Raw genomic sequence first — 27,819 nt, 5'->3', positions numbered from 1 at the left:
TCTGCTCCATTCATTCTCTATGAGACTGTTGGAAATAGTCGAGTGCTTTACTGGGATGTCACTGGTGGTCCTGTAGAGAATGAATGAATGCTATACTGGGTGGACTGGGAACTTAAAGTGGCCCTGGAAACCTAATAGTGGCCCCATGTTGTAGGCGTATCCAATTTGACAGAAGGCGGGGCAACACAAGTAGGCAGGGCCAGCAATACCATAGCCCAAAATACCACCTCTGCAGAACCAAATACTACAGTGCAGCACAAAATACCACCACCCTTGCTGCAGTATTCAAGTGTATCACTGTCCTGAGGAAGGCGATGCAGTTGAATTCAGGCGGGCACCTACGGCCGTCGGCCAGGTGCTTAAGAATCTGATGCTCTCACGTTTATTAATACTGAGAGCATCAGATTGTTATGTATCCATCTGGCGGCTGTGAGAAGGGCTCAGGAGGCCACCTGGGCATCGGCCCCTCTGGAAATTTCCCTGAAGGGTCTATGGCCAATATGCTTCTGATGCTATACATTTATAATTGCCTGTATTTTTACTTCCAGTTACCTTAACTTTTCCATGCCACTTTTGCCACCTCTTGTCATGTGTGCACTTCTGCATATTGTGGTTATATAGATATTTTTTTATTGGAGGTTGTATGTAAGGTTTTTTGTTTTAGTTTTTTTAAGCGAAAACCAGAAGTTGATCCAGCAGGATGGAAAAGTCCTTTCTTTTATCTTTCCCCTTTCTATTGAATCCACTTCTGGGATTGGCTCAAATAACTGCTTGATAACTACCATAAAAACTGTTTAAAAAAAATCCCACCATGTGTGGTTCTTGATCTTTAAAAGATTGTAGATCTCTGCTTTATGATGTAGACGTTATTATTGTTGGTCAGTGTATAATGTGTGTCATTATATATTTTTATAAATACATATGCATTTTTATTGTAGTGTGCCGGGGCATAGCTGTAGGGGAAGCGCCTTCTTTGGGGTCCGAACTCAGAAGGAGCCCACCCAGGAGGAGGACTAAAAGATGTTATTGTCAGGGTCCCCTCAACAGTATAAGACTACATGCACAGGACCGTTGTGTGTTTTGCGGTCCGCAAAACACGGATGGTGTCCGTGTGCGTTCCACAATTTGCGGAACGGCACGGACAGCCATTAATATAACTGCCTATTCTTGTCAGCAAAACGGACAAGAATAGGACAGGTTATATTTCTCGCCCATTTTCCTTGGGGGACACAGACCTTGGGTATAGCTCAGCTCCCTAGGAGGCGTGACACTAAGTAAAACTGTTAAGCCCCTCCTCCATCAGCTATACCCTCAGCCTGGAGATAGAGGCTACCAGTTTTAGCTTAGTGTCCAAGGAGGCAAGACACTCCCTGCTACTGCAGGGCTGTTTTCTCCTTGTTATTTTTACTTTTTCTTCTAATTTTGTTATTTTATTTTTTCCTAGGGATACCAGAGACGCATTAGACCTCTCTGCTCTCCCGGGGTTGAGCTGCGCCAGTGCCAACTTATCTGCACTGCTGCCTCCCCCACAGAAGCAATAGGAGGATCTGGGCAGCAATGGCTCCCCTACATCCCGCCAGCTAGGGGGTCGCCCGCACGCCAAGCCCCTCTTCCAGCTTCCTGCCACTGCGGTGCCAGTGGCTGAAGGGGCGACCCTGCTGGAAAGGACTGAGGGTGAAGACGTCGGACGGTGAGATGGCTATTCCAGCCCATACCCCGTCCCTATCTGCAGCATCTACCCCTCTGGGTAAGGGGGGCACCCGTGGTCGCTCATTCTGAGCGCTCATCTGCAGGACAATGCAGCACAGCAGCATCCTCAGCACCCCCACGCCGTTCCCCCCCACGCTGCTATCTTTCTCTCCCCCCCCCCCCTCATTCGGGGCTGACTCCATTTTTTCTCTTCTCTCTCTCCCCCTTCCCGCCGAGACCGGGGGGCGGGGCTTAGCGGTCCCGGCGGGGGGCGGGGCTTACGCGCGCGTCATTTTGGGGGCGGAGCTACGTTCTCCTTCACAGGAGACATTTCAAGCGCTGGAGGGGGCGGAGCTTGTTCCCCGCGCTTTCTGCTGAGGTTTCCCGCGCTTCCTCACTCCTGACAGGAAGCTGGGACACGGTGGGGGACTCTAACCTCCTGTGTACATCGCTCGGCTTCTGTGGGCGCTCTCTGCTGCTCTCTGCTGCTCACTGCTGTTCATTGCTTCTCTGCTGCTGCTGATCTGGGCCATCTCCTGACGTTCTTCTGAGGCACTGGTAGGACAGTTAACCCTCTCCTAACCCTCCTGGTCATAGCTGCTATAACCCTTTGTGGTCTCTATATTAGAGTACAACCACACTTCAGCATGTCAGATCCCACAGGTGCCCCCAAACCCTGGTACCATGCCTGTACCGCCTGTAAGGAACTTTTTCCGCGTGGGCAATCTGAGCCGCATTGCCTTGCATGTCAGGCCCCGGTGCAGGGCCCGCTTCCCGCTGCGCCCCCCGGTGCCTCTGAACCCCCTGACTGGGCTAGGTCTCTGTCTCAGGCGGTGGAAAGCCTTACACACGTAGTGGGCCGTCTCGTGGATAGACCGCCTCTCCCGCAGGCTGCCACAATCCCTGTCGCACCCGCTGGGACTACCGTTTCTGCCGCCCCCACTGGTTCCCTGCCTCCCAGCGAATCTTCCAGGGCCCGGCATACTCAGAAACGTTCAAGGGTTGAGCGCACATCTTCTCCAGATGCTTCGCTCTCTCCGCCATGCGTGCGAGCTCAGTCAAGTCTATCCTCTCAAAGGGATACGCTTTCTGAGGGAGAACTGGCGGATTCGGAGGTGGACATGGACTCAGAGCTTCCGTCCAAATTGGCGTCCGCGGTGGGGCATCTTGTCACTAGCATCCGTGATACCTTTCAGCTACACGATGACCCCCCCAGCTCTGAACAGGCCGGCGTGTCCTTTCTCCGCCCCAAACAGGCCTCCAAGGTTTTTCCCATACACGCTGATTTTTCTTCTGTGGTATCCAAGGCTTGGACTCGGCCTAACGTCCGCTTTATTACACCCAAAAAGCTGGACATTTGTTATCCCTTTCCAGCGGATTCTGTGACCACGTGGACATCCCCGCCTAAGGTTGATCCTCCCGTGGCTCGCCTGTCCAAAAGCACTACTATTCCTGTACAGGACGGATCTTCCCTCCAGTCTGTTGAGGACCGTCGTACGGAATCCCTCTCCAAGGCCATATTTACTGCCTCTGGTTCGGCCCTTAGACCGGTCTTTGCCTCCGCCTGGGTTGGCAAAGCGGTCTCTGAATGGGGTTTGCAACTGGAACGGGAGTTAGGGTCGGTCGTCCCTGTTCAGGACCTCCGTTCCTTAGCCCAACTAATTGTTCAGGCCGGAAAATTCGTCTGTGAGGCCTCCCTTGATGCGGGTGCCCTCATTGCCCGTTCCTCTGCCCTGGCAGTTTCTGTCAGGAGGGAACTCTGGCTGAAGGTTTGGGCGGCGGACGCCGCTTCCAAACGCTCTTTGGCCGGCCTACCATTCACGGGTTCCCGCCTGTTCGGAACCCGTCTGGACGAACTTATATCAGAGGCCACGGGTGGGAAGAGTACTCACCTCCCCCAGTCCAGGCCAATGGGCGCCCCCCGTGGTCGCGCTGGTTCGTCCCGTTTTCGGTCCTTTCGCAAGCCCACCGGGTCTAGACCCGCGGCCAGTTCTTCTTCCTCTGGCCCAGCCCAGGATAGACGCAAGAAGCCGTTTTTTCGGACGCAACCTACCTGGCGCAAGTCCCAGCCTGCACGGGCTCCCACAGGCCAGCAGCCCTCTGCCTGAAGGTGCGCCCCCACCCACCCGGGTGGGGGGCCGCCTTCTCCTATTCAGGAACGTATGGCGGGCCCACATCTCAGACGCATGGGCGCTCGAGATTGTATCTTGCGGATACAAAATCGAATTTGCGTCCATTCCGCCAGACCGTTTCTTCCGATCCCGTCCTCCGCGAGATCCCGTACGAGTGGCCGCCTTCTTCGCGGCCATTCACTCTCTAATGGACAAGGGTGTCGTCGCCCCCGTGCCTCCGACGGAAAGGTTCAGGGGGTTCTACTCGAACCTCTTTGTGGTTCCCAAGAAGGAAGGCTCAGTGCGTCCGATCTTGGACCTAAAACGCCTGAACCGTTTTCTCCGACTGCAGAGATTCCGGATGGAGTCTCTCAGGTCCGCAGTGGCCTCCCTGGAAAGAGGGGATTTCATGGCCTCAATCGACATTCAGGATGCATACCTCCACGTTCCGGTTGCTCCATGTCATCACCGCTTCCTGCGCTTCGCGGTGGGGGACGATCACTTCCAATTCGTCGCCCTTCCCTTTGGTCTGGCGACGGCTCCTCGAGTGTTCACCAAGGTCCTGGCCCCTGTCTTGGCCCTTCTACGTTCAAGAAGTGTTTTTCTTCTCCCATACTTGGACGACATCCTGGTCAAGGCACCCTCCTTCTCTCAGACATCCCGCAGTGTGGAACTCACTCTGGAGACCCTGACGCGGTTCGGTTGGATTATCAACCACCCCAAATCTTCCCTTACCCCCTCCAGACGGCTGATCTTCCTGGGGATGCTCCTGGATACAGAGTTGGCGGAGGTCCGCCTTCCGTCGGACAAGCGTCTGGCCCTTCGCGGGTCGGTTCGCAGTCTCCTCCGTCATCACCGCCCTTCCCTCAGATCCAGCATGCGGTTGTTGGGAAAGATGGTTGCCTGTTTCGAAGCGGTGCCGTTCGCACAATTCCGATCCCGCACCTTTCAGAGGGCAATTCTGTCGGCCTGGGACAAATCACCGAGGAGTCTGGACAGGACCTTTCTTCTGCCTCCCCTGGCTCGGGCTTCCCTCGGCTGGTGGTTGCATATCCCTCTAAGGGGGAAGTCCTTCCTTCCACTGAACTGGCTGGTGATTACCACAGATGCCAGCTTACGGGGGTGGGGGGGGGGGTTTTCCCTCCCCGGTCCGTCCAGGGCGTTTGGTCTCTATCGGAGTCCAGACTTCCAATCAATATTCTGGAACTGAGGGCGATTCTTCTGTCCCTCAGACACTGGACCCATCTGCTGAGGGGCCACCCTGTTCGGATCCAATCGGACAATGCCACGGCTGTGGCATACATAAACCATCAGGGAGGCAGCGCTGCAGCGATGCAAGAGGTGACCCTCATTCTCCTCTGGGCGGAGACGCACGTGCCGGCCTTATCTGCGATTTACATCCCGGGGGTGGACAACTGGGCGGCGGATTTCCTCAGCCGGTCCACCATCGACCCGGGAGAATGGTCCCTGCACCCAGAGGTGTTCGAAGCCCTTTGTCTTCGCTGGGGTCGCCCCGACGTGGACCTCATGGCCTCCAAATTCAACCACAAGGTCCCCCTATACCTGGCCAGGGCACGGGACCCGAAGGCATACGGCGCCGACGCGCTCGTCCTTCCGTGGCGCGAATTCTCCCTTCTGTACGTCTTTCCTCCTTTTCCCCTCCTGCCACGGGTTCTTCGGAGGATCGCGGCAGAGGGTGTCCCCGCGATTCTAATCGCCCCGGATTGGCCCCGCCGGTCTTGGTACGCCGACCTAATGTTGCTGTTGGCAGACGCACCGTGGCCACTGCCCTCCAGGGAAGACCTTCTCTCTCAGGGACCGATCTTCCACGAGCATTTAGGCTCGCTACGTTTGACGGCGTGGCTATTGAGACCGCCGTCTTAACGCGACGGGGTTTCTCCGCGGACGTAGTCCGCACCATGATCCGGGCTCGTAAGCCCGTATCCTCTAGGATCTACTATCGGGTTTGGAGGTCCTATCTGGGGTTCTGTGAGTCCCGGAGCATCCCACCTCTCCGGTTTTCTCTTCCCACAATCCTGTCCTTCCTCCAGTCGGGTCTGGACCTGGGGCTGTGCCTCAGTTCTCTGAAGGGTCAGATTTCGGCGCTGTCTATTCTTCTCCAGCGTCCCCTGGCCCCTCTAGGGCCAATTAAGACCTTCTTACAAGGGGTGGCTCACTCTGTTCCGCCGTACCGCCCTCCAGTTCCTTCCTGGGACCTGAATGTGGTGCTCTCGGCGCTCCAATCAGCCCCCTTCGAGCCTTTACGGGAGGTCTCCCTTCGCCTTCTGTCCTGCAAGGTCATCTTTCTTGTGGCCGTCACTTCTCTCCGACGGGTGTCGGAGTTAGCGGCTCTTTCTTGCTCCGAACCTTTCCTGATCTTCCACCAGGATAAGGTTGTGCTTCGGCCTGTCCCCCGACTTTCCTGCCAAAGGTGGTCTCCGCCTTTCACATCAATGAGGACATCGTCCTTCCGTCGCTCTGTCCCTCTCCTTCCCACCCCAGAGAACGGGAACTGCACCGTCTGGATGTGGTCAGGGCGTTGAGGATTTACTTGGAGGTCACCGGGTCCTTTCGGCGCACGGACTCCCTGTTTGTGGTTCCGGAGGGTTCGCGCAGAGGGTTGGCGGTCTCCAAGGTGGCTATTGCCCGTTTCATTAAACTGGCGGTGTCTGAGGCTTATCGAGCCAAGGGCAGACCTCCGCCTTTCGGCGTCACTGCTCATTCCACCAGAGCAGTCGGAGCTTCCTGGGCGCAGAGGCATCGGGCCTCGGCTGAACAGTTGTGCAAAGCAGCCACTTGGTCCTCTCTGCACACTTTCACAAAGTTCTATAGGGTGCATACGCATCCATCAGCGGATGCTGCTTTGGGCCGCCTGGTTTTGCAGGCAGCGGTTTCCTGATGCTCTGGTGGTGTTCCGCCTTGGGTTTGTGGTCCCTCCCTTCTTGGACTGCTCTTGAACGTCCCAAGGTCTGTGTCCCCCAAGGAAAATGGGCGAGAAAAGGAGATTTTTTGTATAACTTACCAGTTAAATCTCTTTCTCGCTCTTCCTTGGGGGACACAGCACCCACCCTTCTGTGTTTGGTTACAGGGTTATGGTCTGGCGCCCCGTTGGGTTGCTGGCTGGTTGTTTCCGTTATTGGTTGTTATCCTTTCACTACTTGGACACGCAACTGGTAGCCTCTATCTCCAGGCTGAGGGTATAGCTGATGGAGGAGGGGCTTAACAGTTTTACTTAGTGTCACGCCTCCTAGGGAGCTGAGCTATACCCAAGGTCTGTGTCCCCCAAGGAAGAGCGAGAAAGAGATTTAACTGGTAAGTTATACAAAAAATCTCCTTTTTTATTTCGGACCACGGAACGGAGCAACTGATGCGGACAGCACATAAAGTGCTGTCCGCATCTTTTGCGGCCCTATTGAAGTGAATGGGTCCGCATCCAAGCTGCAAAAACTCGGATGCGGACCCAAACAACGGTCGTGTGCATGAGGCCTTATACAATGACACTGTAGGAAACAGACGGAGCAGCTGCCGCGAAGAAGATTGCGATGAATTTGCTGAGGGGGGGGGCCTTGTTCAAAAATTCGCTGTAGGGCCCAGTCAATTCTAGCTACGCCACTGGTAGTGTGGTAGGATTTTCCTCCTCCTGCTGCTGTTTTAGATGTTTGTCACATAAAGGCAGTCACGTTGTCTATATTCATAGTCAAAAGTAGGGAGTGCTTTATATTCTTCAAAATCTCTACGTTTCCCACAGATGGACCACCAACAGTTTGTCATACTCTTACTATATCTCTTTGTCTTCTGGTCCATGATTATCTAACACTTCTCCCAGGAGTGTAGGTTTGAGTTTATTTTCTTTAGTTGTTTTACAGATATTCCACTCGTGTACTGTATTTGCTATCTGGAGTCGGTCAGCCCAGTCCGTCTCTTACAAGATATTATCTTAACTGCGATCTATCACATCAATCACAAACTAGTGTATTTAGTTATATGTATAATTTTTTATATTTAGTATTTTATAAACTTTGGTTTGATCTACAGTTTTTACCTTTTTTTTAGGAATTTCGGCAAAAAGTAATGCTGGGAACACCCTTCCTGGTGATTTGGTTGGTTGGGTTCATTGCTGATCTTGATATTGATTCCTGGTTAATTAAAGGACTCATGTATGGTGGAGTTTGGGCAATGGTGCAGTTTTTGTCAAAGTAAGTGAACATGTCGTATGTCATATTTACTTTTTGTTGTGTAGCTTACAATGAACTTCCTTTTTTAATATCTATATATACATTTTTACCCAATAGTCTGTGATTGTGGGGGGTCTAAGCAGTTCTGTCTTAACCTCTTCTTGCCCACCTTACAATGATTCAGTGGAGGGTTATATTTTTCAAGTACAGTTATGTTAACCCTGGGTAGCATATTGCATTGATGAACCTGTTACAAACCAATAGTATGTACTGTATATATGGATATATTAGGATACACAGATTGTGGTCCCTGCTACCCGTAGCCCTTGCAATTGTAAAAATACTTAAAGAGGACCCTTTATTACAATAAAAAAAATCTAAACTAAGTATGCTGACATGGAGAGCGGCGCCCAGGGATCTCCCTGCACTTACTATTATCCCTGGGCGCCGCTCCGTTCTCCCAGTTATATGCTTCGGTATCTTCAGATTTTCGGCTCAACTGGGAGGAGCCTGCTCTTGTTCTCCTGGGCGTCTCCTTCTCCCAGGCTGGAGTGTTGGCCAATCGCAGCGCTCAGCTCATAACCTGAGAGGTTTTTTTTTTTCTCGCTCCTCCGAGTTGAGCCGAAAATTTGAAGATACCGGAGCCTATACTGGGAGAACGGAGCGGCGTCCAGGGATAATAGTAAGTACAGGAAGATCCCTGGGCTCCGCTCTCCATGTCTGTATGCTTAGTTTAGATTTTTTATTGTAATGAAGGGTCCTCTTTAAATGTAAATCGTAATAATATAAAAATTATATTGCTCAAAAAAAGAAAACCTTAAAAAGGAAACTCTGCTCATGATGGAGCAGATCTTTCATGACATGAAGGCATTTTGCTCATATATGTCTGTAACACACAGAAGGCATGCACCCTATCCTTAAAATGAGTTCCTGGTACATGTTTTTGTATCTGTCCTACCCTGGCTGTCAGCTGTTATGCTTTTCCTAAAAGTTCTGTAAATGGCTTCTTTGTAGTAATATGTGCAGATGCCCACAAGGAATCTACAGTGTCATATGTCCTGCCTATCTTGATTACTTTGTCAGTCCATGCTTTGATTCAGTAAGTGTAATAAAATCATGCGTCCTCACGTTGTGCTTGCTTCCAAGACTAGAGCTGGTCATACACCTAGTATTGTTCGACATAAAGTGATTTCCCCTTCACTGCACATATGCATCTATCTGTAGTGAATGGGGAGAGGGGAGAAAGCTACTGACAGACGCCTCCGGCAGAGGCTTGTCTCCTGAGAACGAAAGGACCAACATGCCTGATTCTTATCTTCCCTGAAATGAATGGTCGTGGGAGAGTTGAGAGGCCTCATACACATTAGATCTCAGGGATCAGATACTTTTGGATAGATCATCAGCATCTGATCAGCTGTTTGAGAGGGCAGCGGCGCTCCAGCAGCACCGTGGCCTTCCCCCTGTTTACCGCTGGCTGAGTGACATCACGACTAGTATCACTGGCCTGGGCGGGTCTAAGCTCCATTCACTTGAATGTGGGAGGAATGATCTCTACTGCAGTGGGTTCTCCATCATTCAGTTGTACTGATTATCGGCAGCACATCCCTGATTGCACATAATCTGGCCTCTTTCATCCTGCCATCAGCAGACAGATGACCGTTTGCTCATTCATCGGCTGATTGGCTGCTCGATTATATGGACAGGTTATGCCCTATTAGAGCAGTGTAATAGGGCCCTTTAGTTTATACTGTCTACTAGGTTTTAGCGATATTATCGGCCAATATTCAGGATTTTGACCGTTATCGGTATCGGCATGTATTTTGCAGATATTCCGATAACTTATTGGGAACACAGATCGCGCTGCTCTCAGCGCTCTCAGTGTTCCCTCAGCAGCACAGGGGAGAAGGAAGCAGTGTCTCCCTCCCCCTGTGCTGCTGCTGCCGCCAATGAGTGGAGGGGAGGGGCTATGGCCACTGCGCCACCAACGAAGATACCTCTCTCTTTAAATCATATACAGGAGGCGGGAGCTGGCTGCAGAGTCACATAGCCGTCTCCCGACCTCTATGAGCAATAGCTGCGATCTGCGGTAGTTAACCCCTCAGGTGCCGCGGATCGCAGCTACCGCTCATAGAGGTCGGGAGCCGGCTATGTGATTCTGCAGCCAGCTCCCGCCTCCTGTATATGAATAAATGAGAGATTTATCTTCATTGGTGGCGCAGTGCGCCCCCCCCCCCCCCCAAGCCCCCCAGTATTAATCATTGGGGGCAGTGGCCACAGGGTCCCCTCTCCCCTGCTCCTCCGATCGGAGCCCCAGCTGTGTAAGTCTGGGGCTCCGATCGGTTACCATGGCAGCCAGGCCGCTATTGAAGCCCTGGCTGCCATAGTCGGCTCCATGCTGCTGTGTGAACAAAGCACAGGGCAGCAGGGATAGTGTGAGATGCTATTCATCCTGATAGAAATCTATCAGGATGAATAGGACAAGGGTTCTAGTCCCTAAGGGGGCTAAAAGTTAGTTAAAAAAATAAAACACCAAAATATTAAGTGTGAATGAAAAAGAAAGATTTACAAAAAAAAAACTACACGTTAACAATAAACATATTCATTTTCTGCAGATTCAAAAATGAAAATTCCCAGAATATCGGTATAAACTATCGGCCTGAAAGTTCACAAATTATCGGTATCGGCCCTAAAAAATCGATATCGGTCGATCCCTACTGTCTACCATATTCGGAAATCTGGGTCAAGGTTTCTGCTGGCTTAAAAGATCCAATCGGCTGCATATAAAAGGCCCCGGTCTCGTTACATCACGTTTCTGAACAGTGCTCGGTGTATATGCCTGGAAAGCAAACGTATCCCTCTGCCCCATTAACCTGCTGTATTCCAAAAAGATCACTCTTCATTACGCTGGAGTGACGTGCATCGTCGTACTTTAGAGAATAGCATTGTAGACTACGCTATTTCATGTAGAGAGATAAGAAATACAGTAAAGTACGGTATGCCCTTTCCTTTTTTTATGCCGCTATATTCCTGTACAGTGACATGTTACAGCCCTTTTCCTGTTGCCGTCTGTGATCCAAACAATTTGTTTGATACATTATTCAAGGTTTTTAAGGTGGTGAAAGTAGTTGCATCATTGTGAAAGGCAGACGTATCTTTTTGCAGTGATTACCTATTTAATATCTATTGTTTTTTTTATATATTTTTTTGAAGGTCTTTCTTTGATCACTCAATGCACAGTGCTCTTCCACTTGGGATATACCTGGCAACTAAGTTCTGGATGTACGTTACCTGGTTCTTCTGGTTCTGGAATGATATCCTTTCTCCTATGACAAGGACAGTGATTTATTTTGAAGACCATGTTCCTCTAAATGTATACATTTCTACTCGCTTTTTGTTCACCTTTATTATATGGCAAATGGACTGTTCAATGCATTGTGTGACAGTAGACCTATCTGATAATACATACATGTATGTGATCTATGTTGGAGGGTGAGTCGGTGTAATATCATACAGTAGACTTTTGGGTCAGTCCTTTAATTGTTTTCTTTACTTGATAGTGATTTAAACCTATTGTGTTTTTTTGTTACCTATTTACATACATGCATGTTAACATAGTGATTTTAGTTTTTTAGATAAAGTTAGGCAGAATCTTGCAAAGCCCCTTTATGTCTGCCATGATGACATTGTGTTCAGCCAACCCCTCATTCCTCCTGTTTCCTCCACCGTATGTTCCTCTGATTTCACGACTTCATCCTGCTGACTCATAGCATTCAGTGGTAAAGCATTCCGGCTCTCCTTCATGTCTCCTACATCCGGCTACAAGATCATTAGGTCTTCACATAGTCAAGTGATGACGTCCGTCTAGACATGTTGTGTGCGTATTGTAGTGGCCTTTGTCTGAACCTCCTCTGCATCCATCTCCCTTGGCTAGATATGGTATATTTTAATTCTGTTTCACTTATGAACGGAGTACAGAGGCTCTGTACAGATAACTAACATTATCTGAATGATGGACTTCTGGGTCATACCTTGTCAACATATGAGGAAGACAAGTTGTAGTTCTCACTTGTCATATGTATGGATGCATTGGACTTAATTTTAGGGAAGAACTAGAATGCACAATTATTTTATTTTTTTTACAGGGATTACAGTGCAGGAAGGGGCCATTTTTTTTAGAAGGGGCCATTATAGTTGGGGTATCGCCCCCAACTTTTGGATTTCATTTTTATCTTTTCAAACACTTTTTAACTTTTTTAGTGCCCCCCCCCCCCCCAGGGAGCTCTAACTTATGCCAGTATTGCATCGTATTATCTCTGTCACTGCTACCAGGTCGGCCTATCAGCACCTTACCCTATCAGCACAGGGTTGTCAATGAGGGTGACAGAGGGAGCCCTTTCCCTATTTTTAACCAATTAGATTCCATGGCTTTAATTTCCTGTGGCAGCTGGTGGGTTAAACTGCCAGAATCTGAGTGATTTTCCGATCCTGGCACTTGCAGCTGAGTGTCACTTGTAATACAGCGGAGAACCACTACAGATGGTGTGGACACAGCTTCTGCACCCGCAACATCCCCGCGCTGTACATAAACACTTTTACATACTAGCATTGTGAATGTACACTGGCGCCCAAGGGTTGGATAATTTTGTGAACTCTATATTACTGTATGTTTACTGATTGACTTGACATGATAGTAAAAAGTCTGCAGTATAGCTATATATACAGTAATACAGCTCAATGTATGTATGCTCATAATGCATCTAAAACATGTGATAGGGGTTAATTGTTCTGCAAAAATGTATGGAATGTATTCCTTTGTCTTATAATCGTCTTCTGACCGTGGGAGAACAGTCTTGAGGTTTTGTTTCTCTACTCTATCACATGACTAATTTGTAGGGTAGTCATTCCATTTATCTAAGGCTTAGGCTTCTGGAACTCCCCCACAGAAGGGTTCAGTGTATGCCAGGCATGCCCGAACAGCCTACAGCAGGGCATTGTGGGAGTTGTAGTTTTACAACAGCTGCCTGGTGTACGCAGTCCATTATCCTACATGACTAGATTAGATGTGTCTTTATTTTGGCCTGCCACTTTCTTGCTTTTCCTTAACTTCTAGCACATCTGAACTTTTTCTTCATCCACCTTCCATTTTTGGCGAACAGTGTTGCACTGCTTTACAATTTTGGTAAATCCTGGAAATCTGATCCAGGCATTATCAAGGCCACAGAAGAACAAAAGAAAAAGGTAAAGTCAAATCTAGCTGGTCTTGCAGACATTACATGGATTGGTCCTGTCCCTTCTGGTTATCATTTACAGCCTCCACATTAGACTTTGTTTCCTCCTCAGCGGATATATGTGATGTAGTAGTGGAGCATGGGTGCGGTGTTACAGAGCTCTGTGTGGAGGACTATACGACAGCATACCGGGGTGGATTTATTAAGGCTGGTATTTGTTATGCCAGTGTTGTTAATATTGAAAAAAAAGGCACATTTACTAAGAGGCATGTCATTTTTTTTTTTTTTTTTTATAAATACTCCAGAAAAGAAAATCTATGCCAGTTATGAGCTGGTGTAGATTTACGCTATAATTGACACCAGTTTATGGTATAAATTATAGTAAATCTGTTGGACCACAAGAGACCATGTTCTCCTGTACGTTCTGCCCATTTCCCCAAAATTGTCAATAGTGGCATAAAAATTTAAAAAGTTGCACGTTTTTGTGCAAAATGCCACTTTTGCAAACCTCTGTGACTGTTGTAGTTGAGAAAGCTGCGATATTGGCTTTGATAAATTCCCCCTGGTCCTAAGGCTCCATGTACATGAGAAAATGTATCTGTAAACACAGGTGAAACTTGGGCACAAATGTTATTTTTATTTTTTTTGTATTAAAGGGGTATTTTTGCTGATGGACCTACCTTCTGGATAGGTCATCAGTATATGATCGGTGGGGGTCTGACACCCGGGACCTCCACTAATTGTACAGCAGCTGGAATGGGGCTGAGCTGCGCCTAGGCCATGTGACCGATGAACATGACATCACTGGCCTAGGGAAAGCTGTGAGAAGGCCGCGGCCTTCTCAAACAGCTGATCGGTGGGTGTCCCCCACCCCCACCAATCAGATACTCCAGATAGGTCATCAATTAAAATATATTGGAAAATCCTTTTAATACAAAAAACTCCCATTTCTGCCAAAGTTTCACCTGTGTTTATAGGTAAAGGCCTCATGCATGTGGAGCCATTGGACCGGGGGGAATTTACCAAGCCACAATCACAGTTTTCATGAGTTAAAAAAGTCTTGGAAATCCCCTTTAGACATTTCTCATGTACAAAGTGAACATCTTGCATATAGAAGTCTATATTTCGCTTTTCCAAAGCTGGTTTGAAAAAGAAAACTGAACTTTTACAAAAAAAAATTGGTTAATTTTAAGTGTTTTATTTTGTACTTTTGTACTGGAATGACGCATGTTTGGTATTTTGTCCTTTATCAGACAATTGTAGAGCTTGCTGAGACCGGCAGCCTGGACCTGAGCATATTCTGCAGTACCTGTTTGGTGAGTGAATGCCGTTACATGAGAAACAAAAGTCTGGTCACCACAAACCTTCATGGAGGAGGGAAAGTGTTCACGTCTAGGCAAAACCTACAACACTGTAATGAGGCTTGTACTCTCAGCATCCTATGACTACATTTTGTTTTATAAGGATTTACTTTTCTTGGTTGTCATCTGATGCATTCCTATCTGCAGATCAGAAAACCAGTGAGGTCTAAGCACTGTGGGATTTGCAATCGGTGCATAGCGAAGTTTGACCACCACTGTCCTTGGGTTGGCAACTGTGTAGGTACGTAGCAGTATTCTATTATGGACCTACATTCACACCACTTATATTGACCAGTATAATCCATTTACAGTTGTCCACTTTGGCTGTAGTTTTGTGCAATAGGTATTAAAAATAAAAAAATAAAGGAACAGAAAACTTTTCAGCCTCCTAACACACTTGTGCTTGTATTGTTTTAGGTTCAGGAAACCATCGCTATTTCATGGGTTACCTGTTCTTCCTGCTCTGCATGATCTGCTGGATGATCTTTGGCTGCATTTCCTGTGAGTATCCATTGATTTATGTGCAATTCTTTGCACAATATGGTTGACACCCTTTATTATTATTATTATTATTATTATTATTATTATTATTATAGTTCTCGTTCGTTTAAGTTCAGCATTTTTCTCTACCGTATAGTTTGAATACTTGTGAAGTATTTTCTAACTAGAATATGTGTACTTAAAGAGGTTGTCCGGGTTCAGAGCTAAACCTGGACATACCTCCATTTTCACCCAGGCAGCCCCCCTGAGCATCGGAGCAGTAAAACGGTAGGGCAGCGCTAAAGCGCGCCCATCTGAGCCGGTGACGTCACCGAACACACTGCAGGGTGGAAGCTTCCGCCCGGCAGTGTGTGATTGTAAACAAAAGAGCCAGTGCCCTGCACGATCTAGAGCAGGGCAAGGGAGCGCATCAGGGCATGAGATGCTCCGATGCCAACATCAGGGGGGCTGCCTGTGTGAAAATATGGGTATGTCTGGGTTCAGCTCTGTACCCGGACAACCCCTTTAAGAATATTTGGGTCTGAGCGGGTGCTATGATTCAGTTCTTAAACAGCAAGCAGAGTTACAAGTGAATACAGCCCTGAGCTGATTTGGGTCTAGTAATACCCAGTAGCTCTAACACAAGAGCATTCAATGTCATTGAATGTGCAATCTTAGAAGTTCCTAGCACCATACAGTAGGTGGCGCTGCAGCTTTCAGTGTAATACACAGGACTTGTATTGCCTGTTAAGTTTTCCCTGACCCCCAGATATCTGATCTGCCGGTGCATGTTCATAAGATGATTGCTTATCACCAGGATCTCTAGGGGCTGACTTCTAGGACCCATACCGGTTCTGAGAATGAAGGAGCTGCAGCACTTAGCACTGTGGCTTCTTAACTCTTTCTGACTGCACAGCAGTGCTCCTGATGAGGGAGCTAAGGATGACCCTATTCATATAATGTTCATGTGCTTGAGTTCCCCGCCCCATGGGTAGCCAAAGAGGATCCCAGGGTTGGACCCCTCCTGTCATAATGTGAAGTCATATCCTGGCGGTATGCAGTCACGTGGTTTAGTTTTGGCAGTAACCATTTAAACTGTTCATGTAATTTTTGGGTAAGATGTATTGTTAGGCCGGCAATTTAATTGTTGGATTTAAGGCATTGGCAACATAATCAGTTATAACCCCTTAACCCTTTCAAAACCGGGTGAGTTTCCGTTTTTTTGTTTTCATTTTTCACTCCTAGCCTTCCCAAAGCATGATTTTTATTTTTTTCTTTCATACATAGTCGTATGAGGTCTTGTTTTTTGCGGGACAAGATGCACTTTCTAATGGCACCAATTACGGTTGCGGGGAAAGGAATACCCAATGGGGTGGAATTAAGAAAAAAAGACAATTCCACCATAGTTTTATTGTGTTTTTTTATTTATTTTTCTGTGTTTACTATGCAGTAAAACTGACCTGTTACTTTTATTGTCCGGGTCAGTACGATTACAATGATACCACATTTGTATAGTTTTTCTTGCATTTTAATACTGAAAAAAAAAAATTAACTTTAGAAATTGCCATATTCTAATCCCCATAAACTTTTTTTATTTGATGTGTATGGAACTTTGCGAGAGCTCATTTTTTGCGGGGTAACCCATCCTTTTCATTGATAACTTTTGACTTTTTGATCACTTTTTATTCAATGTTTTTGTGTGAGCTGCAGCGACTAAAAAACGTCAGATTGGACTTTTTCCATTTTATATAGAAAAATGTTTTAAAAATATTTAAATATATTTTTTTACACTTTGGAATTCCCTTCTGATGCCATAATAAAGGGGCTGCATAAGGGTGCATTCCTACAACCGTATACATTTTGCTGTCCACAAATCGAGGATCTGCAAAATATGGATCAGGTCCACGTGCATCACACACCCATCGAAAAATGCCTATTCTTGTATGCAAAATGGACAAGAGTAGAACATGCTCAATTTATGGCTTGACCGCACAGATGACATCCGTGTTCATTTTTTGCGGCCCCATAGAAATGAATAGGTACACATGCAATGTGCAAAAAAAAAATGCGTATAGGATGCGGACCGAAAATGCGGCTGCGCTCCAGGAACATGGGAAAGCCTCCAAATTCAATCTGAAGAGGCACTTGATATGCTGAGCGCCCCTCTGTATCGCTAACTGGTATCCAATCTATGCCCTCTGTTGTCATCTTTGTTGTGCCCAAAGTTACATAACACTGCGCTGCACAGCCATTTGTTTCAGCAGAGTACTTTTGCTTTTCTAGATTGGGGAATACACTGTGACACGACATACAGTAAAGATGGATTCTGGACATATGTGACCCAGATTGCTACCTGTTCACCTTGGATGTTCTGGATGTTCCTCAACAGTGTGTTTCACTTAATGTGGGTTGCTGTGTTATTGATGTGTCAGATGTACCAGGTAAGGACATTCGGCTCTGCTTCATGGTGACCAGAGATGACTCTTGTCTTACAGCTTTTGGGTCTAATTCCCCGAAGTAAAACTAAACATGTCTGATAATTCAATTGATGAGGAGGGTGTAAGCTGTTACCGTATACCTTTGGCACCACTTATCTCCAAGAGAACTCTGTCACTGCCTGATCTTTCTGTTTCCTAGGGCAGCCCTACACATGTTACAGACCCATTGACATTATATAGGGCTTTAAATAAAATGTTACTACTTTAAACGTTTCAATGCATAGAAGTATGTGAAGGCCTCTTGGGGTGCATGCACAGGGGCAGATGTTTCTGCTATGGATTCAGCCACAAGATCCCTCTCGTGTGGAAAGGAATAAAATCCACACTGTAAACATAAAATTTTGCATTGCATATCAGTTTACTTGGGGATAGTTTCTTTTTTAAATTGGTAAATTGACATTCATTACATGTATCCTAAAACGGACATAACTAGCCCACATTTACTATTGTGGTTTTTCCTGAATTCTGGAGTAAATTGTGGCCAAATGTGGTACAATTTTGGTGCACTGTGGTGCATCTCCTTTTAGAAATGCGTATGCCGCAAGTCAAAAAGAATAATCCACTTTGCCTAGTGTGCCAAGGCATGGCTTCATTGGAAAGGGGTGTTACGTAAGATGCAACATTGAGCACCAATTTTTTTTCCAAAGAGGTATGTCCCGAGGAAAGACAACCATCTTGTGGAAGTGGCTCCCTATGAGTCAAAATCTGACTTAACAAGCCTTGGGGATATGACTCCTGGGAGCCACTTCCACAAGGTGGCACAGTTGAGATGGTTCTCTTTCCTTTGGCGATGCGTCTTTGTCTTTAGGGTAGCCAGTACCCTACCAGTGCACCAAACTTCTGGCGCACAATTTTGCCGTAAAGAGAAGCCAACCAATGAGTGGTATAAATAGACAGTCTAAAGATGCAAGAGTGAATACAGAAGAGGTGATATCCAGTAAATTAGTAAATCTGCTCCAGTGTAGTTGGAAACAGTATATTTAAATTTATGTTAAAAAGGGGTTATCCACCTAGGACAATATTAAGACATATGGATGTTATAGAGATTATACCAAGATAGCTCAATAAATAAGCGGGTGTTCACCCCCCCCCCCCCAGCTCCACTGTTCTTTTCGTGACAATCCACGTATCCCAGCACATGGAAACAATTGACGAAACTAGAAAATACTTTTCCAGCTCTTGATAAAAACCAATACTTTTCTTATTTCTACAATAAATACATGGTGCGGTACAGTCTGTTTCAGGCATGGCTAGTGCCTCCTGAGCTCTTGTTTACAGCATAAACAGACTGTACCGCACCATGTATTTTATGGAAAAGTGTTTGCTAGTTATAAGAAGCTAGCCTCTAGCTCTGAGGACTCCTTACCACCATATAATGAGTAATTATATATATATTGCTCATCATCTTAAATAGTGACATTTCTCCTGCAGTGTTCCTTATGGGCAGTTGGGTAGTTCCAGCAGCCATCCCATTAGATTGTTGGAAAAGCCAGGATTTCTGAAACGACAAATTTGTATACTTTGAATCCTTAATTTTACTGTCATTCTTTATTATGAATACCTCTAAAAGCTGAGAATACTTAAAAGAAAAAAGCCCTACAATCTCTCAGGCACAGGTAAAAAAAAAAAATATATACAGTTGATAAATGTTATCGTTTGCATCAGATTTATCAACTGTGTGTATATGTATGTGTGTATATATATATATATATATATATATATATATTTTTTTTTTTTTTTTTTTACCTGTGCCTAAGAGATTGTAGGGCCTGTTTTTTTATGTATTTATTTATTTTTTTAGTTAAATTTTATATGCAGGAAGGTGTCAAAATGTGGATTTAGTCTTTATACTTCCTCACAGTGCTATTTTGCCGATTTGGCGGTTGTGTTTGTCATTCTTTATTATGACCTAAGAAATAGAAGTTTCAGCTTTACTTCCTAACTTCATCATATCTGCTTCCTCTCTTTTTCGGACTGGTTTCTCTGTAAACGTTGATCAAACCATTTACTTCTCCATTTAGCTATCTAAACCTACCCAGTTCTTCTGTTCTGTGACGTATCTACTACTCACTGATTTAATTATATTCCAAGTACATTCAATATATTAAAGGGCCTTTCTGGGTTACAAATATTGTTCTATATTTGGGTTGCGTCTGCTGCCAGCGGCTACCAAATGATTGGTGGAGGTGTCCAATCCCCTATCATGTTGTGACTTATCCTAAAAATTGGTCATGAATATCTATAACCCAGAAAGCCCAATTAATAATTGTTTGCACCCATATCATTAATATCTAATCAGAAGGCATTAATGTGGAACTTTATGTTTACAGATATCATGTCTGGGAATTACTACAAATGAGCGGATGAATGCAAGGAGGTACAAACACTTCAAAGTCACAACCACGTCTATTGAAAGCCCTTTCAAGTAAGCAGATCTATCCTTATTAGTCTTAGGTTAACAGGGTTGTCTAGCCAAAATAATTTTTGAAACACTTTACTAGGCTGTGAAATAAAGCAGCAATAAATTAGTAATTCTCGTCCCAACACTTCCAGAGTCCCCTGCTGATCTCTCCTCCCAAGTGTCCACATGTCATGTGTCCGCTGCAGCCATTCATTGACCACAGCGGTCACATGTTGTGACGACTCGTCATCACTGAAGCCAGGAGAACAGAGACAGGCAGGGCACTTGAAGTGTCCAAAGAACTCAAATTACAGACAGGAGATTTAGGCCTCATTCACATGTCAAGAGTGTGGTGTTTGATCAGTTATTTCCATCAGTTTTTGTGAGCCAAAACATGGTTTGGGTCAAAAACACAGAACAGGTGCAAGTCTTTCCATTGTACCTTATCTCTGTGTAGGCTTCACTCCTGGTTGTGGCTCAGAATAAAGCCTCATTCACACATCAGTGTTTTGATCAGTGACTGTGAGCCAAAACCAAGATTGGAGCCTCCACAAACAAAAGGTATTGTGAAGATCTGCACCTGTTCTGTGTTTAGAGCCGCACCTGGTTTTGGCTCGGAATCACTGACCGAAACACTGACTGTGCGCTAGCTCGCGCATCGCGAGATTACGGCACTCTGGCTTTCTGACGTCGGGGAGCAAGGAGAAGATTCGGAGGATGCAGGGAGGTGCTGGGCTCCTTCACGCTGGACTTATCTCAGGGACAGGACTAAGATTAGTTTGCATATCTATCAAATTGTTTTTTTTACACAATAAAAGCACACAGAGCTATGGGGACTGGGTATTGCGGATGTGCTAGCGGCCATCTAGCAACCCATGTCCTCAGCTCTATACGCAAAATCCTGGTGACAGGTTCCCTTTAACGTGTCTTCAGGGTAGCAGACAGCAATCAAAGTCTGTGATGTCTGATCCAGCAGTCATATTCTCTTTAGTCTGTCTACTTCTGGCTAACCTTCCAGATGCACAATAGTACAAAGAAGAGAACAAATAGAAGAAAGTACGAGACTGCAGGATGACACTACATATAATGTGTGCGCTACCTTTTACCGGGAGGTGTAATGTGCAGAGAAGCTGTAGAAATAAAACAATCGGAATGTTTTAATTAAAGGGGTTGGCCCATCTCACTCATTGGTGGCATATTGCTAGGATATGCCACTAATGTCATACAGGAGCAAGTCCCACATCTCTAGAACGGGCCCCCAAAATGAAGGACATTTATTTCTATAGGAGTTCCGAAAAAGCCAAGATGGCTTGCTCGGCTATTTCTAGAAATCCCATAGAAGTGGATGGAGAGCGCACCACGCAAGAGTGGCCACCTCTCCATTTGCCTCTATAGGAGTTTTGTATATAGCCGACCCAGCACTCGGCTATTTTCGGCACTCCCATAGTAGTGAATGACCCGCATTCCTTGTGATATGGTAAATGAAGGATAAGCAGCACTACATATCCCAGCATGGGAACAAGAAAGGTACCATTAATGAGGGTGGTGGTGCTCGCAGATAGAGATCCTGGCCATGGGTCCCGTCATGAGATAAGCATGTATAGAAATCCGCAAGACTCCTCCAATAGTGAAAAAATCCGGTCTTTTTTTATTAAACCAGCAGCATAACTACAGCGACGTTTTGACCACTCCTGGTCTTTATCAAGCAGTGAAATCACAATCCAAACTATTGAAGGAGTGCTGTGGATTTCTATACATCCTAGTGATATGCCATCAATGTGTGAGATGGGCCAACTCCTTTAAGACTTGCGCGGAGTTACTTCATTTTAGATTTCTTGCAACAATAAATCATTGCACAGGTGTATATAGCCTAAAGAGTCGTGAAATAAAGAAGTAAGCTATGGACTGGAGAGACTGGAGTGTCCTCAACATATCACTGGTATTGGAAATCCTAACAAATTGTGTAAGATCATAGGTATAACCAAGTATAAATCTTACCAGAGAGGTGGAAAATCTGCATGAGTATTTCTCCGACAGATATCTCGTGTATTGCCTACCACCGGGAGGAGCATATAGAGGAACAGCTTGGATTTTGTAGTTAGGACAACCTGGATCACTGTATGATTTAGAACAGCACACACTATTCTGCTTGTAATTAAAGGTCTGTTTTTTTCCCCCATTCCATTCCAGCCATGGATGTATCCGAAATATCATAGACTTCTTTGAATTCCGATGCTGCGGCCTCTTCCGCCCTGTAACAGTGGACTGGACAAGGCAATACACAATAGAGTATGAACAGACGTCAGGCTCAGGTTACCAGCTGGTGTAGTCTCCGCACAAGCGCCACTCTGACATGATCCAATATGGGTGGTACCTGAAGATGTCTGTATGTCTCTCGCGAAAACTTGCCCCTTGAACTATAGCATGCTGTTTGTAGGGCTATTGATAAATCTTACAGTACCTTCTCTGTCAGCATTTTATCAACCACAGTGACCATGGAGAGGACCTTCTGCCCGCACTGATATAGAGAAAGAAGATCTGGGGGGAGGATTTTAATTGATCCTTGCGTTGGAAATCTTTTGAACAGCCGTGAATCTGCAATCTGTGTTTTTGTTTTGTGTATTTTTTTACATGATAATTTATTTTGCACCATTCACAAGTAAGCATGGCATTGCTCTCTCGACTAGCTTCAGTCTTGGTCTGCTTGAGCAGAATCTAGTCCTTGCCCCTTTCTTTCTAAATACACCCAGTGGAGTGAGACTTTCTAGTACACCGTCATGATTCCCTAATGTGGCCTGGCTTCATCTACAATACCGTGGCATTGAATTCCTGTAATGTGATCTCCCAGTCGTGCTCTATCCTAGTGTAACTGAAAATGTGAATCTAGATGCTGGGCTGAAGAATCGTACATTTCTTTGGGCCGTTCAGCCTTTGGGGTGTTAACGTGATGAAATGGGCACGTGACGATCTTAAACGCAAGAAATGAATGTATGTTGCCTACATTGTATGACTGTCGGCAGTCCTTGCCATGTGTTTCTGGATCTCGGAGATCTGCTGACAAAGTTTTTCCCTTTCTGAAGTCTAGCAGTCCTCAGCAGTTGCATGCAAGTAATCTTCTATAGGATCTTAAAGAAACTCTCGTAAATCGCCAAATTCTGCTTGTTCAGAGACTGGATACTGTGCCCACGTCCTGGACAAAGCCCCTTTCACACTGACGAGACAGCACTGGATATGGATGTGGAGCCAAAGAAAATACGGTTGTTGTTGTGTTTTTTTTTGTTTCGTTTTGTTTTTCCCATTTTGTTTCTGTTTGTGCAATTTAGATTGTGTTCCTCTGTGTTAGTCTTGGGGAGGGGGATGGAACCATTTAAAGGCACATAAATATATTACTGGATGCTTTGTCATAGCGTCACTTTATAGTAGCGCAGCTCCAAAAATATCTGCTGTGCAGTAATTTATTAGGTCAGTCTCCTGTAATATAGACATATGCATCTGTGAGGTTCAGAAACATCTTTAGGATAGATTTGAGTTCTCTCATTCTGGTGTACGTTTTCTGTAAGTAATCTCCAACTGATTTTTTTTATTTCAGTAGCGCAAAATGAGGGAATTTTACATATCGTGGCCGATGTACAGACTGTATGGAAAATGTTGATCCTTATGACAGTGGTATACATTAACGTCACTCCATATGTATATTTTTTGACTGGTTTTAATGGTAAAACACTAAATATTTCACCAGTGATGTATGTGTTCGTTTTTGAATGTATACGCAGTTCCTGACGTGTCTGTTTCACAAAATAACTTTATTCCCCAGGCAGTTGCAAATCTGAATCATCTGTTGTTCCATTCCTAAATTATTACTGCTAGAATTTTATAAACCCCTTCCCGCAAAATGATGTAACAGTACGTAAGTATTGCAATTTGATTTATTCATGTGCATGGCTCAAGACCCCTCGCCATCCACAGTGGGTGTCATAACAGCGAGCTGCAACGGCTGGAATCCCTTACCTCCGATCCTGGCCGTTTAACCCCTAGATGTCAGGACTCTGGTATCAAAGTAGTTTGACAGATAAAGGGGGTCAATTGGGGGCCTCCACGAATGTGATATTGGGGTGACGATGGTTGCTATGGCAGGCTCACTGGCTTGCCAAAGAAGCACACTTGTTAAGCCGTGCCAGAGGCTTGGCCTGACAGGTTGTTGGTTTGAATAACAGGTCATGGTTTAGTGTACAGAGTATACCAAAGCATTATAGAAGCAATCAAATGATTGAATTGTGAACCCCCTTGTGGGACTAGAAATAAGTTAAAGTTTAAGTATAATTGTTTAAATTTTAACAAGATTACAAAATAGGAAAAAATATTTAAATTTTTAAAATAAATGTTGAAATAGCTATTTCTTTTCTACCCCCTCCCCCCAAACAATTCAGTAATTTATATGTACCCCAAAATAGTTCTGTTAAGCCTTGTTTCACAAGAAACAAGTCCATATACAACTACAGTATATTAATTTATTTTACTCTCTTATATAGCGCTTTACAGAGATTAACATCACTCGCTGTCTCCAATGGAGCTCGCCAACTAAGTTCCCTATTAGTATGTCTTTGGAAACCCATGCAAACTCCATGCAGATGTTGTCCTTGCTCAGATTTATTCCATGCATTGTGGTTTAATTGTGCAAAAATAGTCAAACCTTTATAGTGCCATGTTCATATAAATTCATAGAATAAAGGCATCATGCTGTATGGTGACTGGCACCAAATAATAATTTAAAAAAAATGATGGTGATATTTTTTTTTCTCCTCCCTCCACCAGAAAATCGTTAATAAAAGTTAAAGGGGTTTTCCAGTTGTCGAACATTGACCTATCGTCAGGAAAAGTCATCAATACCTGATCGGTAGGGTTCCAACACCCGGCAACTCCACCAGTCGGCTGTTGGAAGAGACCTCCTGTGCTTAGTATTGCAACCCAGGCCCAACCACGTGAATAGGAATGAGATACGCCTAGGCCATGTGACCGATGAGAACGAAAGAGGCCGCAGCACAGCTTCTTCAAACAGCGGATTGGCGGGGTGCTGTGAGTCAGACCCCCACAGGTCGGATATTGACGACCGATCCTAAGAATAGGCCATCAGTATTTTACTTCCAGAAAACTCCTTTTAATCAAGGTTATATGTACCCCAGAATGGTGCCTCTGAAAAATACAAGTACGAGCACATATCCTCATTCAGTTATGACGATGAAAAAAATAAAAAATAAAATAAAGTTGTCACTTTCATAAGGCGGGATGAAGAAGTGGGAAGGGGTTAATGAACGCAACTGGGTGTTACTATTTGGGGTGTGTTCCTGTTCTGACCTATTCCAGTCAATGTTACCAGTGCCAGATTGTGCAGGAACACCCCCACTGGTAACACCCAGTTTCAGATTCATTAATAAACATCTAGTAGTAATAACTGGGAAACAGAACAACATAGTTATATGAAAAGATGCTCATGGGGAATACCTTTATTTATTAGAACAGACACGTCGGGAAAGATGACAGATCCTATTTAAAAAGTGTGTGTGAACATGATTTTGGTTCTACTTTCTTCTCTCATTGAAGTCAGTGGGGGAGAACACCCATGCAAGGAGTAGATCTGGTCATATGTAGTGTCTGACCAGGAATATGTTACCTTTTTCTCACCGCCTGTTTCTAACATGTTAAAAACTGCTGAGAAATGTTACTTATAATGATGCGCCTTTTGCTTTAGTGATTCCAGGTCTGAAGCAGTAATAGGTCTACTAAATCTTCTACCGTTAACAGAAACGTGGAATTCGCACCCTGCTCATTGCTTCTCATATATTCACTAACGGCTCACAAGGATTTGTACAGTTTTTAGTACCGTGAACATATCAACAATGTGATCATATGAACAAACACCCCTATTTTTCTCTCCAAAAAGGACAATTCACAGTAGATACTGAAAATGCTATCCCGTACTGTGCTATAGATATTTTTGCTTTTCTATAGGAAGATCGATATTAGACTAAACTGCGCTTATTTTTTATGTAGACAGAGGTATATTTATGCAGATGAATCTCTTACCCCTGTGCAGTTAATATTCCACAGCCCTGATTTAAAGGGGTCTGCTGATAAACGTCTTTGTATAGCTTCAGAGCTGTTTTGACATAAAATTTAGGCTGCCTGAAGTCACCACTAGGGGGAGCCTACAACATACTATTTTGTTATTTACTTTAATATCAGATATAAATGTTTATTGTGTATCTTAGAATTGGAGATCTAAGTATTGATCTTTGTTTCTGGAACTCCTTTCAATATTCCCATTGAGAAATACTAGGTAATCATGGATAAATAGCTTGTATCCAACTACACACATAAGACAGGCTAAGGATTTTACCTTTTTAATTATTATTATATTTTTTTCTTTTCTTTGACAAACCTCACCATGATTTTTCCTAGTGGCTGTGTCAGGTATTGCAGCTCAGGCCTGTTCACTTCACACCTCACATGAAACAGTGAGCCACTTTCTTGAAAAAATATTGGCCTGTAATTACACAAGCCTTTTGATCCAAAGCCAGAAGTTGATCCAGCAGCACAGATAAGTGGAAACCCCTTCTTTAAATGACTCCTTCCTTTTTGAATCCACTTTTGGTTTTGGCTCAGAAAACAGCATCATCGACTTAGGGTACTTTCACACTTGTGGCAGAGGAATCCGGCAGGCAGTTCCGTCACCAGAACTGCCTGCCAGATCCGGCAAAACGCATGCCAACTGATTGCATTTTAAGACTGATCAGGATTAAAATGCATTGCAGGAACGGATCTGTCTGTCCGTTTGTGATACGGACAAACGGATCAGTTTAAAAAAAAAATTCACATTTTTACCGTTCTGCGCAGAACGGATCCGGCATTCCAGTATTTTGAATGCCGGATCCGGCACTAATACATTCCTATGTAAAAAAAAAAATGCCTTGCGGTTTTATCTTTTGCCTGATCAGTCAAAAAGACTGAACTGATGCATCCGGATTACTCTCCATTCAGAATGCATGGGGATATAACTGATCAGTTCTTTTCCGGTATTGAGCCTCTAGGACGGAACTCTATGCCGGTAAAGAAAAACCGCAAGTGTGAAAGTACCCTTATAGAACTGGTTCCTGGCCTGCTGAAGACTAGAATATACTCAGTTGGAACTATGCACAGACGGCACGTTTGTAGGTGTAAATAGAGAATAAGATAATTTATCACATAGGTGACTTTATTTGCTGGTATGTTTCATTTATGCTGCTATTTTTTTATTTTATTTTTTTGTATCGTCTGTCCAAAAGGTTTCTAGGAATTTGAATAATATTCTTCATGTTCCCTTAAAATGTAAAGAAATATTGCAGGGAAAAAAAAAAATCATAAATTGAATTATTCCCACCCTTCCCTAAATTATAAGAGGCCCCTTAAGCCGATCCACTGTTACCTGAAGTAGTTTTGTCTGCATTCAGTTTGAGTTTTGCCTGGAATGTTCTTAAAATTGAAGGTTTTGCAAAATTCGATTTATGTACATGAAATGATTCCTTGTACTATTGCCTTAGTACGTTGTGCAGTGACCACGTGAATGGCAGTATTTGAAAGTCTAATATACTACAATATGCTTTATTCTGAGACCCAAATCCATGATTACTACCAAGTAATGCTAGTAATTGGAGAACATGGGAGAGGGGCATCTGGTATTGTTGGAACGTGGTATTAGGAGCTTACGCTGTACTTGGTACCTTTTTACTGTATCTGATAAAGCAGTAGAGAAGGCTTATGTAGGATACATCGACATGGAAATGGCTGGAGTCTTTGTTTTCTCTTGGTACTTCCGAATATTTTTTCTAGAATGTGGCAAATC

The 27,819-nt window shown here is 44.9% G+C and overlaps 1 protein-coding gene across 1 annotated transcript in view; it reads left to right on the top strand.

Moving 5' to 3' along the window:
- ZDHHC17 (zinc finger DHHC-type palmitoyltransferase 17) overlaps positions 1–26,705 on the top strand; it is a 55,952-nt gene extending 29,247 nt beyond the window's left edge. Inside the window, exons 9-17 of the mRNA XM_044280413.1 lie at positions 7,854–7,996; positions 11,186–11,286; positions 13,089–13,213; positions 14,457–14,519; positions 14,712–14,805; positions 14,982–15,065; positions 17,328–17,485; positions 19,873–19,967; positions 22,134–26,705. Coding sequence (XP_044136348.1) covers positions 7,854–7,996; positions 11,186–11,286; positions 13,089–13,213; positions 14,457–14,519; positions 14,712–14,805; positions 14,982–15,065; positions 17,328–17,485; positions 19,873–19,967; positions 22,134–22,272 — 1,002 coding nt within the window. The 3' untranslated portion in view covers positions 22,273–26,705. The remainder of the gene's footprint in view (positions 1–7,853; positions 7,997–11,185; positions 11,287–13,088; positions 13,214–14,456; positions 14,520–14,711; positions 14,806–14,981; positions 15,066–17,327; positions 17,486–19,872; positions 19,968–22,133) is intronic.
- Positions 26,706–27,819: the final 1,114 nt, after the last annotated feature.

The sequence above is a fragment of the Bufo gargarizans genome, chromosome 2, assembly GCF_014858855.1.
Source record: "Bufo gargarizans isolate SCDJY-AF-19 chromosome 2, ASM1485885v1, whole genome shotgun sequence".
In the NCBI taxonomy this organism is placed as follows: domain Eukaryota; kingdom Metazoa; phylum Chordata; class Amphibia; order Anura; family Bufonidae; genus Bufo; species Bufo gargarizans.
The sequence above is the reverse complement of the archived record's forward strand: the minus strand, read 5'-3'. Positions and strand labels throughout refer to the sequence as shown.